At 46.6% G+C, this 12458-nt stretch overlaps 1 protein-coding gene across 4 annotated transcripts in view; it reads left to right on the top strand.

Annotated features, from left to right (window-relative positions):
- The first annotated feature begins 2825 nt into the window (after positions 1–2825).
- The window catches only part of Rps6kc1 (ribosomal protein S6 kinase C1), a 250085-nt gene continuing 240452 nt past the window's right edge, over positions 2826–12458 (top strand). For 2 of the 4 annotated variants that reach the window (XM_029559456.1, XM_029559457.1), the window contains exon 1: positions 2826–3614. In XM_029559456.1, the coding sequence (XP_029415316.1) occupies positions 3510–3614 (105 nt within the window). In that variant the 5' untranslated portion in view covers positions 2826–3509. The remainder of the gene's footprint in view (positions 3615–12458) is intronic. The other 2 variants (XM_008824853.3, XM_008824854.3) reach the window with 1 other exon arrangement.

Here is a 12458-nt window from a genome sequence, read left to right on the forward strand (position 1 = left end):
ATGTTACCATGAATCCTGAATGCAGGAAAAGGAGCTACAGGATCAGGTATTTCCCTTGATGAGTTTTAGTCTTGCTTTGGTCTTATCTTTTCTTTTCTTTTGTTTCATTGAGACAGGGTCTCCCTGTAGCCCCAGCTGGCCTGGAACTTACTAGGTAGACCAGGCTGGCCTTGAAATCACAGAGATCCTCCTGCCTCTGCCTCCTGAGTGCTGGGATAAAGATGTATGGCACCATGTCTCGCTCTATTACTTTTAGTTTACTTTTTTGGTTATGAATCATGTATTATACATATTCATGTCTTTTAAAATTTGTGACTTTCATTTTATAACTGAGGATATGGTCTTTTTGTGACTGTTTTGTATACGGCTGAAACATATATGTTCTGTTATTAATACTCCTTAAATGGAGTATTCTATAAATGTGTATTAGATAAAGATGGCTGGTAGTACAGTTGAGTCTTCTATATCCTTATTGGTTAAAAAATCAATTACTGGGCCAGTGAGATGGCTCAGCAGGTAAGGGCTCTTGCTGCCAACTCTGAGGACCTGATTTCAACCCCCAGGACCCACATGGTGTATGGAGAGAACTGACTCCTGCTCTGGCCTCCACATGCAGAACACTGCGTGTGCTCCCCCCCCCCACAGAGTTTTATATATACATACACACACACACATATATATATAAAGTTATGTGCAAATACATTTAGAAGTAGCCTGTTTTCTTTTTAAAAAATTATTATTATTATTATTATCTTTTGGTTTTTTTGAGACAGGGTCTCCCTGTAGCCCCAGTTGTCCTAGAACTCACTATGTAGACCAGGCTGGCCTTGAACTCACAGAGATCTGCCTGCCTCTGCCTCCCAAGTGCTGGGATTAAAGTCGTGCATCACCATGCTCGGCTATTTTTATTTTATGTGTATTTTATTTTATACGTGTATTGCACACATGTGTGTGAGTGAGGCATTGAACCCCCTGGAACTGTTGTACAGACAGTTGTTACCTGCCGTGTGTGTGCTGGGAATTGGATTTGTGTCCTCTGCAAGAGCAGTCAGTGCTCTTAACTGCTGAGCCATCTCCCAAGCCTCTAGCCTGTCTTCTTAATGAATGGAACTCATTATTAGAAATACTTGTCCTTCTTTTTTCCTGGTATGTTTTTCTTTGGTTGGAGATGTAGCTCAGAATAGCCCACACTTAGCAAGCACAAGGCTCTGGCTTCCAGCACTAGTTATGTCAAAAATAATAAACAATCATCCAAAGGAAGCACACTAGGAACAACAAAATCATTCACTGTGAGCTTTTTCAGTGGTGTTTTCAAGGCATATCTTTTTCTATAATTTATTTTAAACTATTTGCTTTTGGTGAATCAAACAAACTTGGAGATAATGGTAGAGAAACTTGCTAAAAATGATTCCCAAGCATCTGGCTAATATAATTAAACAGAGAGCAAAATTAGCCAGGGAACTAGAGATAGGGGTATGAGGGAAAAAAGTTCAGATTTTGATCTGTTTTCAGTGTTACCTGGATCTTTAGGTAAAGATGTGGGTAAAATCCCAGAAGAGAGAGTTGAATGGAGATACAGATTCGTGAATGAAATGGAATAACTGACAGAGCCTCAAAGGCAAAATTAACAGAACATAAAAGGTTCCTAGAAAAGAGACAGCAGCAAGAGAGACTGAAAAGGAGTCATCCAAGTGTAAACGGAAAAAAACCCAATACAGGTAATGTTAACTCATATACTTATAGCAAAGTTATGAGAACGCAGCATTGGTCAGAAACTTTCAAAGCTGAAATCCTTAAGTATGTTGGGGGATGCTAGAAACTTTTATTTGGAGCTTTTCCAGAGTATCAGTAGTACTGAAGCCAGACTGAAGGGGAGATGGGGATAGATGGGTGATGATGTAATCTTTCTAGAATCAGCCATAGTTTCCTTTTATTAGAAAGCTTTAGGAGATTCTCCATTGTGAACCACGTGTGTTCTATAGCACTCCATGCTATACACCCACCATGGCATTTATCACACAATATTTTAACTATTTCTTTAGTTTTCTTGCTAGATGGTACATGAGAGAGAGATCATTTTTTTTTTTTTAAACTTCAGTGCCTAGCATGATGTCTAGCATAAGGTAGGTGGTGAATTCAGGGGTAATAAATACCTGACAGGCAATTTAAAGAATATTGGCTCAGGAGAAGAGGCCTGTAGTTAGAAACAGATTAAACACACAGTGGAAATATTAATGTTTCTAGGTCTGCCAAAGAGGGTGGGACTCAGCACCCAAGTAGTGCAATTTCCTTTTAAAATCAGCAAGACTCTCAGGCTGGAATGGAAGAGATGATGAAGGGATTAGTACTAAGGACACTCATCCCTTTTCTACTTTTTCCAGTGTTTTTCTTGGGGTGGTTAGAGGGTAGGGTGAGAACGACAAAGCCTTGTGTGATGGCCCATCTTGACACACCTGGGAAGAGGGAATCTCAATAGAGGATTGCGTCCATCAGCTTGGCCTATGGACATGCCGTTGGCGAATTTTTATTGTTGACTGATAAGGGCCAGGTTTGCAGTGGGCTGTGAGCAGGTGGGCCTGGGTTGTATGTAAGAAAAGTGCAAGCCAGGAGAAGCAAGCAGTAAGCGGAGTTCCTCCGTGATCTTTGCTTCAGTTCCTGCCTTGGCCCTCAATGATGAACTGTAACCTGGAAGCTAAATAAACCCTTTCCAACTCAAGTTGGTTTTAGTCATGCTGTTTCTCACAGCAACGGAAAGCAAACTAGGACACCTTGCAATGATTCTGGGGAATGAGCAAGAACTCTGGTGAGGGATGACAATCATTTGAAACTGGAGACCATCTTTGAGTGACTTTGGCAGCACATCGTCTTTCTCGCTCCAGTCAGCTGCAGGGTCCAGATCTTGGAATCCGGAGATCGTTTTTCAAAGTTGTCTTTTTTCAGACATAGTCTTGCTACCTACCCCAGCCTGGCCCGGAACTCGTGATCAGGTGCTCATGCAGGTCTCTGAACTCGCTGCAGTCCTCCTGCGTGTAGGAACTACGGGTGTGCACCTGTGTAGAGGGCTGGGGCTCGCGGTGCAGCTGTGCTACGGGGAGAGGATGCAGGTGGGGGGACTCGTCTGATAAAGGGTCTCTCTGCGGGGATGCGGCTGAGGACAGGGAAAAGGAGCGATGGGGGTGGTGGACATGAGACTGGGCGGGGTGTCCCCCGTCCAGGCTCCACAGCAGCCCGAACACTCTGGGAGACAAAGCTACAGGGAGTCGCGGTGGGGCCTGCGGTCTCCAGCCCCAGGACCTGCGCGCACGCCACAGTCGGAATCCAAGATGGCGCCTCTCCCAGAACCCCGCCAGCCTGACCCGGAAGCGCGCGTGGCGACCCGGAAGTAGCCGCGCGAGTCGGCGCCGAGAAGCCACCGCCCCCTGGTAGCTTGCTTCAGTCCAGCCTGTGGTCCGCGGTGGCTCTGACAGCCCCGATGGTCCCGTGCTGGCTGCGGCAGGGTCGGAGGGAGGATGACCTCTCCTCGGGGTCACAGTGCCGACCTGGCCCGCTTCTACACTGTCACCGAGCCCCAGCGACACCCCAGGGGCTACACGATCTATAAGGTCACCGCCCGGGTGAGTGCAGCGTGGATAGGGACACCCGGGGTGGGGTCCCGGCTCCGGAGTGCGACTGCGTGAGGCGATGGTAGGACACGCGTGGAGATGAGGACTCCAGACAGGAGACAGAAACCCCAGGATGGAGATGGTGGGGACCCAGACAGGAGACAGGAGCCCCAGGATGAAGATGGTGGGGACCCAGACAGGAGACAGGAGCCCCAGGATGAAGATGGTGGGGACCCAGACAGGAGACAGGAGCCCCAGGATGAAGATGGTGGGGACCCAGACAGGAGACAGGAGCCCCAGGATGAAGATGGTGGGGACCCAGACAGGAGACAGGAGCCCCAGGATGAAGATGGTGGGGACCCAGACAGGAGACAGGAGCCCCAGGATGAAGATGGTGGGGACCCAGACAGGAGACAGGAGCCCCAGGATGAAGATGGTGGGGACCCAGACAGGAGACAGGAGCCCCAGGATGAAGATGGTGGGGACCCAGACAGGAGACAGGAGCCCCAGGATGAAGATGGTGGGGACCCAGACAGGAGACAGGAGCCCCAGGATGAAGATGGTGGGGACCCAGACAGGAGACAGGAGCCCCAGGATGAAGATGGTGGGGACCCAGACAGGAGACAGGAGCCCCAGGATGAAGATGGTGGGGACCCAGACAGGAGACAGGAGCCCCAGGATGAAGATGGTGGGGACCCAGACAGGAGACAGGAGCCCCAGGATGAAGATGGTGGGGACCCAGACAGGAGACAGGAGCCCCAGGATGAAGATGGTGGGGACCCAGACAGGAGACAGGAGCCCCAGGATGAAGATGGTGGGGACCCAGACAGGAGACAGGAGCCCCAGGATGAAGATGGTGGGGACCCAGACAGGAGACAGGAGCCCCAGGATGAAGATGGTGGGGACCCAGACAGGAGACAGGAGCCCCAGGATGAAGATGGTGGGGACCCAGACAGGAGACAGGAGCCCCAGGATGAAGATGGTGGGGACCCAGACAGGAGACAGGAGCCCCAGGATGAAGATGGTGGGGACCCAGACAGGAGACAGGAGCCCCAGGATGAAGATGGTGGGGACCCAGACAGGAGACAGGAGCCCCAGGATGAAGATGGTGGGGACCCAGACAGGAGACAGGAGCCCCAGGATGAAGATGGTGGGGACCCAGACAGGAGACAGGAGCCCCAGGATGAAGATGGTGGGGACCCAGACAGGAGACAGGAGCCCCAGGATGGAGATGGTGGGGACCCAGACAGGAGACAGGAGCCCCAGGATGAAGATGGTGGGGACCCAGACAGGAGACAGGAGCCCCAGGATGGAGATGGTGGGGACCCAGACAGGAGACAGGAGCCCCAGGATGGAGATGGTGGGGACCCAGACAGGAGACAGGAGCCCCAGGATGAAGATGGTGGGGACCCAGACAGGAGACAGGGACCCCAGGATGGAGATGGTGGGGACCCAGACAGGAGGCAGGGACCCCAGGATGGAGATGGTGGGGACCCAGACAGGAGGCAGGAACCCCAGGATGGAGATGGTAGAGACCCAGACAGGAGACAGGGGCTCTAGGCAGGAGGTAGAGACTCCAGAATGGAGATGATTGGGACCCTAGGTGAGAGACTAGGACTTCAAGTGGGAGACAAGGACTCCAGCAGGAGATGATGGGGGACCTCAGACAGGAGACAGGGACTCCAGGCAGGAGCTGGAGTCTCCAGAATGGAGACAGGGACCCCAGGTGGGAGATGGGGACCTCAGGCAGGCGATGATGGAGAATCCCGGCAGGAGTGGGGGGCCCCACGCAGGTTACAGGGATCCCAGGTGGGCAACTGGAACTCGAAGCAGGATGCCAGACTCTGCCAGTCAAGCTGCCACTCCAGCTTGGTTCTGGGGTGTAGCCCTGGTAGATGGCTTTAAACGATGACTCAACTTCTGTCCCATTTGGACTTTCTCTTAGAATGAAATTTGCAGAATTGGTTTTGTTTGTTCCAGAGGGAAAAATGCACACTTGAAAATGTTAACAGATGTATTGTCTGGCTTATGTAACAGAAGAGGTGTCTTCTCTTAACTTTTCATTCTGAGACGGCTTTGCCCTGGGGCTGGTAGACTACTGGGAAAGGTCTCACTGTTTGGCCACAGACCCTTGACCTGTAGTTGGGCAGTGTCTTTGCTTCTGAGATCTTGGCTCTTTCAGTAGCAAACAGATGAGGAAATGTACTTAAGTGATCTTATGCGAGTTGCCTTGAGGGCAGATTTAAAAGTTGTGAGACTGTGCTAGTGAGATGGCTTAATGGGTCTAGACACGTGCTGTCAAGCCTGATAACCTGAGTTTGATTCTGGGGACACACATGGTGGAAGGAGAGAACTGACTCCCACAAGTTGTCCTCTGACCTCCACGGCACATCCCCCCAAACAATAGATAAATAAATATTAAAAATAAAAGTTGCGAGATTGCTTTTTATCAGTTAACCGATCCATATTTTAGTACTGTTTTGCTTGTATTTCGTTGCTCATACTGAGTTTCGAAGAGTCTTCAGCTGCCCTCTAGGAAAGTGAGACTAATACATGAAATTAGTGTTTCTGTATGCAACACTTGTGTGTATACTCGGCATTTTGTTCCCATCATCCAATTTAATCTTTATTTTCATGATGAGGAAACAGATTCAAGGAAGTTTAGTAATTTGTCCAAGTTTCCATTTCAAAGCAGTAGCAGGTCTGGGCTTTCGAACCAGTTTTGCTTGGCTCTCAGGTATATAAAGCATTACAAATTATTTTTTCTTCTTAAATTTTGAAGACGAGGAAGAGCTGTATGGTTTAAGGAGTAGTAGTCTAATATCCATTTGGAAAGTGCTCAGGAAGCAGCCCTCGAGAAGAACCCAGGAGAATTGATTCTGATAAGCAGAGCTTGGGGCATGCAAATGGCTGGTGGCCTTGGAAATGGTGCACAGGTAGACAAATGTGAGGTGGTGGGCTGAGCAAGGCCATTTAAAGATAGCAAGGAGACCCAGTCTGGAGTGAAGATTGCTTGATTAAGAATAGAAGTTTGCCATTCCCTGATAAGGTTGTTATAGAGGTAGGGTGTTAGTTTCAGTTTTTCTCAGAAATTTTATGAGATGAAGGGACTTTTACTATACCGTTCTTGAACCCTTTTTAAATATTTTATTATTTTTATTTTATGTGTATGAGTGTATTGCCTGCATGTGTGTAAGAGCACCTGGGTTGTGAAACGCCCGAGGAGGACAGAAGAGGAGGGTGTCAGATCCCCTGAACTGGAGTTATGGAAGGTTGTTAGCAGCTATGTGGGTACTGGGAGTCAAACCCAGGTCCTCTGCAAGAGCAGCCAGTGCTCTTAACCTGAGCATCTCTCTAGCTCCTTGAACCCTTTTAGTTATTGAGACCTTAAAAAATTCTAGCCTTAAGTTTCCTAATATGCAGCTTATAGAATCAGAAATAGGTTCCACAGGTAGGATGTTCCTGTCATACCACTGTACTTAGATCCCTTATTATAACAGGAAAATTATATTGTGTGTTTACATGTCTGTGTTTCTTTTTTTAATATTTTATGTGTATGAGTGTATTGCTTGCATGCGTGTAAGTGCACCTGTGTTCTGCAATGCCGTGGAGGTCAGAAGAGGGTTTTGGATTCCCCTGGAATTGGAGTTAGGACCATTCATAGCTGCCATGTGGGTGCTGGGGATTGAACCCAGGTCCTCTGCAAGAGCAGTCAGTGCTCTTAACCACTGAGCCATCTCCAGCCCCCATGTCTGTGTTTCTTAGTAGACTTAGCCTGTAGTCTTGGTAGTTGTTTCCTCATTGCAACTAGAGCAGTGTTTGGGCAGTGTCCCCAAATCTCTGGGTGAATGTTCTCCTCTTTGTGCTAGGCAGTGTAACCAGTGATGTAGTTCTGGCCACTATGCTCTGGGAGGGTTACAAGGCTGAAAAGAATGTGGGGCTTCCACCTGGTAGAACAGAGTTCATTGTGCTTAAATAAATACAGTAGGTTAGGAAAGTGCCACAAACACTATGGAAAAGAGCTGTGGGAATTGAGAAGACAGGGGAGATGGCTGTGACTCAGGGGGTCAAGGAGTATGTATCAGATAAGGCAGGTGGTGAAAGACAGACAGAATCCAGAAAAGGAGAGGATTGTGGAGGTGGAGGAAAGGAGACCATAAAGGCTGGAGGTGTGTGGAGCTTGAGTTGGAACCACCAAGTATCATAATTGTTTGTATTATTACTTTACAGAAAGAAAGGTTAGTCAAATGCAGATTTTAAGTTGTTCACTGAATTAATTTTTATAACTGCAAATTAGGTGGAGTAGCCTTAGAATTAACCACATGCTTATGATGCGCAGCTTGACAAGTGCTTACATTGACGTCTCCCTATAAATGTCCTCATTATTGCTTATGCTACAGATTTTGTCTTTTATAATGGTAGTGTTTTTTGTGGTTGTTGATGTCAGAGCTGAGGATCAAACCTAGGGCCTTACAGCAAGTGAGGCCAAGCCGTATGAGCTATGTCCACAACCCATGGTGTTTTTTTTTTTTTTTGACATTTATAGTATGTGTGTGTGTGTGTGTGTGTGTGTGTGTGTGTACGTGTCTGAGTGCATGCCACTGTGCAAATGTGGAAGTTAGAGGACAACTTGTGGGAATCGGTTCTCTCCCTCTATCATGTGGACTCTGGGTATTGAACCTAACCAAGTTTGGTGGCAAGCACCTACCTTTACCCACTGAGCCATCTTACCAGCTCCCAGCCTGAGTTTTATATTTTATTTTCTAAATTAAGGCTCAAAATAGAGGTATATTTTAAAAACACCTGTGTAGCCAGGCGTGGTGGTGCATGCCTGTAGTCCCAGCACTTGGGAGGCAGAGGCAGGCGGATCTCTATGAGTTCAAGGCCAGCCTGGTCTACATAGTGAGTTCCAGGACAGCTCGGGCTACAGAGAGACCCTGTCTCAAAAAGGACCCAAAACAATAAAAAACAACCAAACCAGAACAAAAACCAACTGTGCCTAATTATAAAGGAGGGAAAATATTTACTATTATTTTGAACTTAAGAAGAAAAACATCTTTCCTCAAAGAGAGTGGATCAGGTTAGTAGGACTCCCTTTAAGAGCATCACAAGACAGACAAGGAGCGTCTTCTGTACTTCCTGCTCCTGATTTAACTTTGAGGAGTAAGTTCTCTATTTTTGATCCTTAGGAGCGGAATTAGAATCACTGGAAATACCGATGGTACATTTTGGACAGCAAAGGAGCTCTTCCATCTTAATCTCCTCAGCACGTTTTTTTTTCTTCTGGAATCTGGCAGGCTTGAGCTAACTTCATTTATAAGCATCCCAACAGATTCCTTCATTAAACTCTGTATTGTTTCTTAATGTATTCTTAGAGTAACAAGTATTTTACTGGAACATAATAGAACGTAAGATTTCCAGAAGTTTTCAGAACATCCATACAAAGTGATCATGAGCTTTTTTGACCTATAGTTAGGCTTATGTAGGGGAAAGAGTCTAAAGATCTGCTTTTAACCAATGAAGTTACATCCTTGTTCAGTATAACACAGAGGAGCCCATAAAATTCAAATAAAGCTGCCTTCGTCCTCAAAACCAAACCAACAAAAAACAAAACTGCCCACTCCTGTAGCTAATGCTGCCAACCCGCTCATTCACAGTGCTGTGTATTTAAATCAGGGTGTGAGATGTGGATAAAAGAGAGCTAGGCATTTTTGTTTTGTTAAGTCCTGTTGCTGGTCCCAGTCTCTATTCAGGCTTTACCAGTGAATCAGGACAAGACAGATTTGAAATATGCATTTATTCACCTAAGGACTGGAGTTGTCTGGGCTTTATCCTACAGCACATATAAGAAGAACAGTAAAGTAATGTACACTTGACCTGATGAATTTGAATACTATTCTTGGAAAAGAGCCTAGTCCATCTTCTTTTGGTTTCTATGGCTTGGGCTTTCTCTCTACTTGATTGTATCATTTGCTGATGGATCCTCTGGATCAGGAGTTCTTAGCAAAGCCTCTATCTGAAGCAGAACTGTGCAGATTGCAGTGCTGGAGACCATTTTATCCTTCATTTCAAAATACCCAAACATAGTCTTTCTAACTACATAGTCTATATTAATGTATTCATTGCTTTTCTTTTTCTTTCCTTTTTTTTTTTTTTTTGGTCTTTTTGAGACAGGGTCTCCCTGTAGCCCCAGCTATCCTGGAACTCGCTATGTAGACCAGGTTAGCCTCAATCTCATAGAGATTCCCCCCTGCCTCTGCCTCCCAAGTGCTGGGATTAAAGGCGTGTGCCACCACACCCAGCTTCATTGCTTTTCCTACTGCTGTGACCAAATACCTGTTAAGAAGCAACTTAAGGGAGGGCCTGCGTATTTTGGCTCATAGTTTGAGGAGCTGCAGTCTATGCTGGAGGGGAAGATGGTTGTGCGGTTGAGGAGGGAGGAGAGATGAATGCTGGTACTTGTCTTGCTTTCCTCTTAGACCACGGGTGCTGCTTGCTTCAGGGTGGTTAACGTTGTTTGGAACCCCTCACAGACAATAAGTGTGTCTCTTAGGTGAACAGAAGCAATTTTTTTTTGGATTGATTGATTTTTATGTGTTTATGTGTTTTGCCTGCATGTGTGTAAGTGCACCGTGTTGTGCAATGTCCAGGGGGGTCAGAAGAGGGTGTCGGATCCCCTGGAACTGGAGTTGTAGATGGTTGTTAGTTGCCATGTGGGTGCTGGGAATTGAACCCATGTCCTCTGCAAGAGCAGCCATGCTCTTAACTGCTGAGCCATCTCTCCAGCCCCTCAGGTAATTCTAAGTCCATGAAGTTACAGTGACAATGATAACTTTTGGTTGAGACTATGCATTTTAGGTGTTGCCACTGTGTATTCTTCTGGAAGGAATAGTTTTAAGTTTATAAATTGCTCCCTCCCCTAAGCTGGGCTTGGTAGTGCATTCTTTTACCTCTGTGAGATGAAGGCCAGCTTGGTTTACATAGTGAGTTCCAGGCCAGGTATGGAGAGACCTTGTCTCAAACCACCTCCTGTGAAAGAAAAGTTCCCCAAAAGAACTCCTGCACCTTGGACTGAACTTCCTGCAAGGCTGTGGAGAGTTTGGAATGTTCCAAGTCCAGAGTCTAATTACCATTTATCTTGGGCCATCTTTAGCCCCCTGAACAGCCACTGTTTGCCCACCTCTGTTTCTGATCCAACATCCTGTGACTAACAGATAAAAAACCTTTTAGAATGTATTACCTAGCAGACCACCTGGTCTCACCAATCAAAAGGCTAAGAATGTCATCAGACAGCATCTGAGACCTATAGTAAAAAACCCCTCGCTTTGCTGTGACCCACCTACTGAATGTATCCTCCAAAGTATTTGAAAAGTGTCTTGATTTATGACTTTTCTTTGTTCTGTTACTATAAAAATGTAAGGCAACTGTTACCACGCTGGAACATGGAATTTGGGGTAACCCGAATCTGTTCCCAGGGTGTGGTCACTCATATTTGGCTCCAGAATAAACTATCTCTTTATCCCTTTTGAGGTGAGAGTTGTGCTTTTGCGTTGACACTCCCAAAGTAGGACTCCTGGGGCTGGCAATGATCACACATGGGTAATGTCCTTAGTTGGCGAGATATGGTGGTGCACATCTATAATCCCAGTGTTCAAGAAGTAGAGGTAGGAGGATTGTGAGTTTAAGGACGGCCTATTGTACATAGTGAATTCCAGTTCCAGACCAACCTGTGCTACTTTGTCTCAAAACGACAAGACCAAATATAGGGCTATTGTTCTAGTCTGGTTCTGCCAGTGAACACTCAGTTCCTTGATCTTGTGGGAAAGTCTGACCATCTTCTCAGATCTGGGGTTTGGCTTCTGGTCTCTTCTTAATTTTTATCTAGAGTAAGTACCTTTATTCAGAACTGGAAAATTCCTGTGTAAATTTTATTTGATTCTTTAGTTAAAGGAGACAGAGAGTGGGAGGAACCAGCAGTGTTTTTATTGTTTCATTATGTGATGTTGGTAAACATTTCGTATCAGAACACAGACTTCTCAACAACATTAAGTAAATGGTAGCTCTCCTTTCTCTTTCCACAAGTAGGGAAGAAGAAGGTACTCCACCTTGGAGATGGTGCGCCTCCGTCCTAGGAGATGGTGTGTGCTCTTGCAGAAGACCAGGTCTGGTTCCCAGCCTGTGTATGGCATCTAACAACAGCCTCCAGGGGACACCCTCTTTGGCCGCCACAGGCACTTTATGCTCTTCTACTTGCATACATGCTGGGAAACACACATGTAAAAATATTAAAAAAAAAAAGTTGGTGCTGCCCTGTGACCTTTTTGTTTACATTGAGGCATAATTTAGATTACAACAAAATTTACCAATTTTAAGTGTACAGTTTGAAGAGCTTTGACACAGGTAGGCAGCTCTGTAGCCACCACCACAACGGTCTCCAAAGGTCCCTCCTGTGTCTTTGTCATCAGTCTCTGATTCTGCACATGCAGTTGTTTGCTTTTGTCAGTGTAGCTTAGGCTGCGTCATACGAAGGGAGTCCCACGGTACGTGCTTTTCTTCGGTTTGGCCTCTTTGATCCAGCAGAGCTGCCTGAGCTTCATCCGGGCTGTGCGCGTTCATTCTTGCGTTGAAGAGTGCTTGCCAGTGTGTGGGTGTTGTATCTGCTTACCTGTTGACGGACCTTTGGGGTTCAGTTTTTGGTTACTTGGAGAGCAGCTCCTGTGAACATACATGTACAAGTTGGTGTGTGGTTGGCCCCATTTCTCTTACTACCACAAAGCTTTAAAAACATTTTAGAACAAGCCTGGCATGATGGCGCACGCCTGTAGTCCCAGCACTCGGGAGGCAGAGGCAGGGGGA

This window comes from Nannospalax galili, unplaced genomic scaffold (assembly GCF_000622305.1).
Source record: "Nannospalax galili isolate Female #2095 unplaced genomic scaffold, S.galili_v1.0 scaffold648, whole genome shotgun sequence".
Lineage (NCBI taxonomy): Eukaryota > Metazoa > Chordata > Mammalia > Rodentia > Spalacidae > Nannospalax > Nannospalax galili.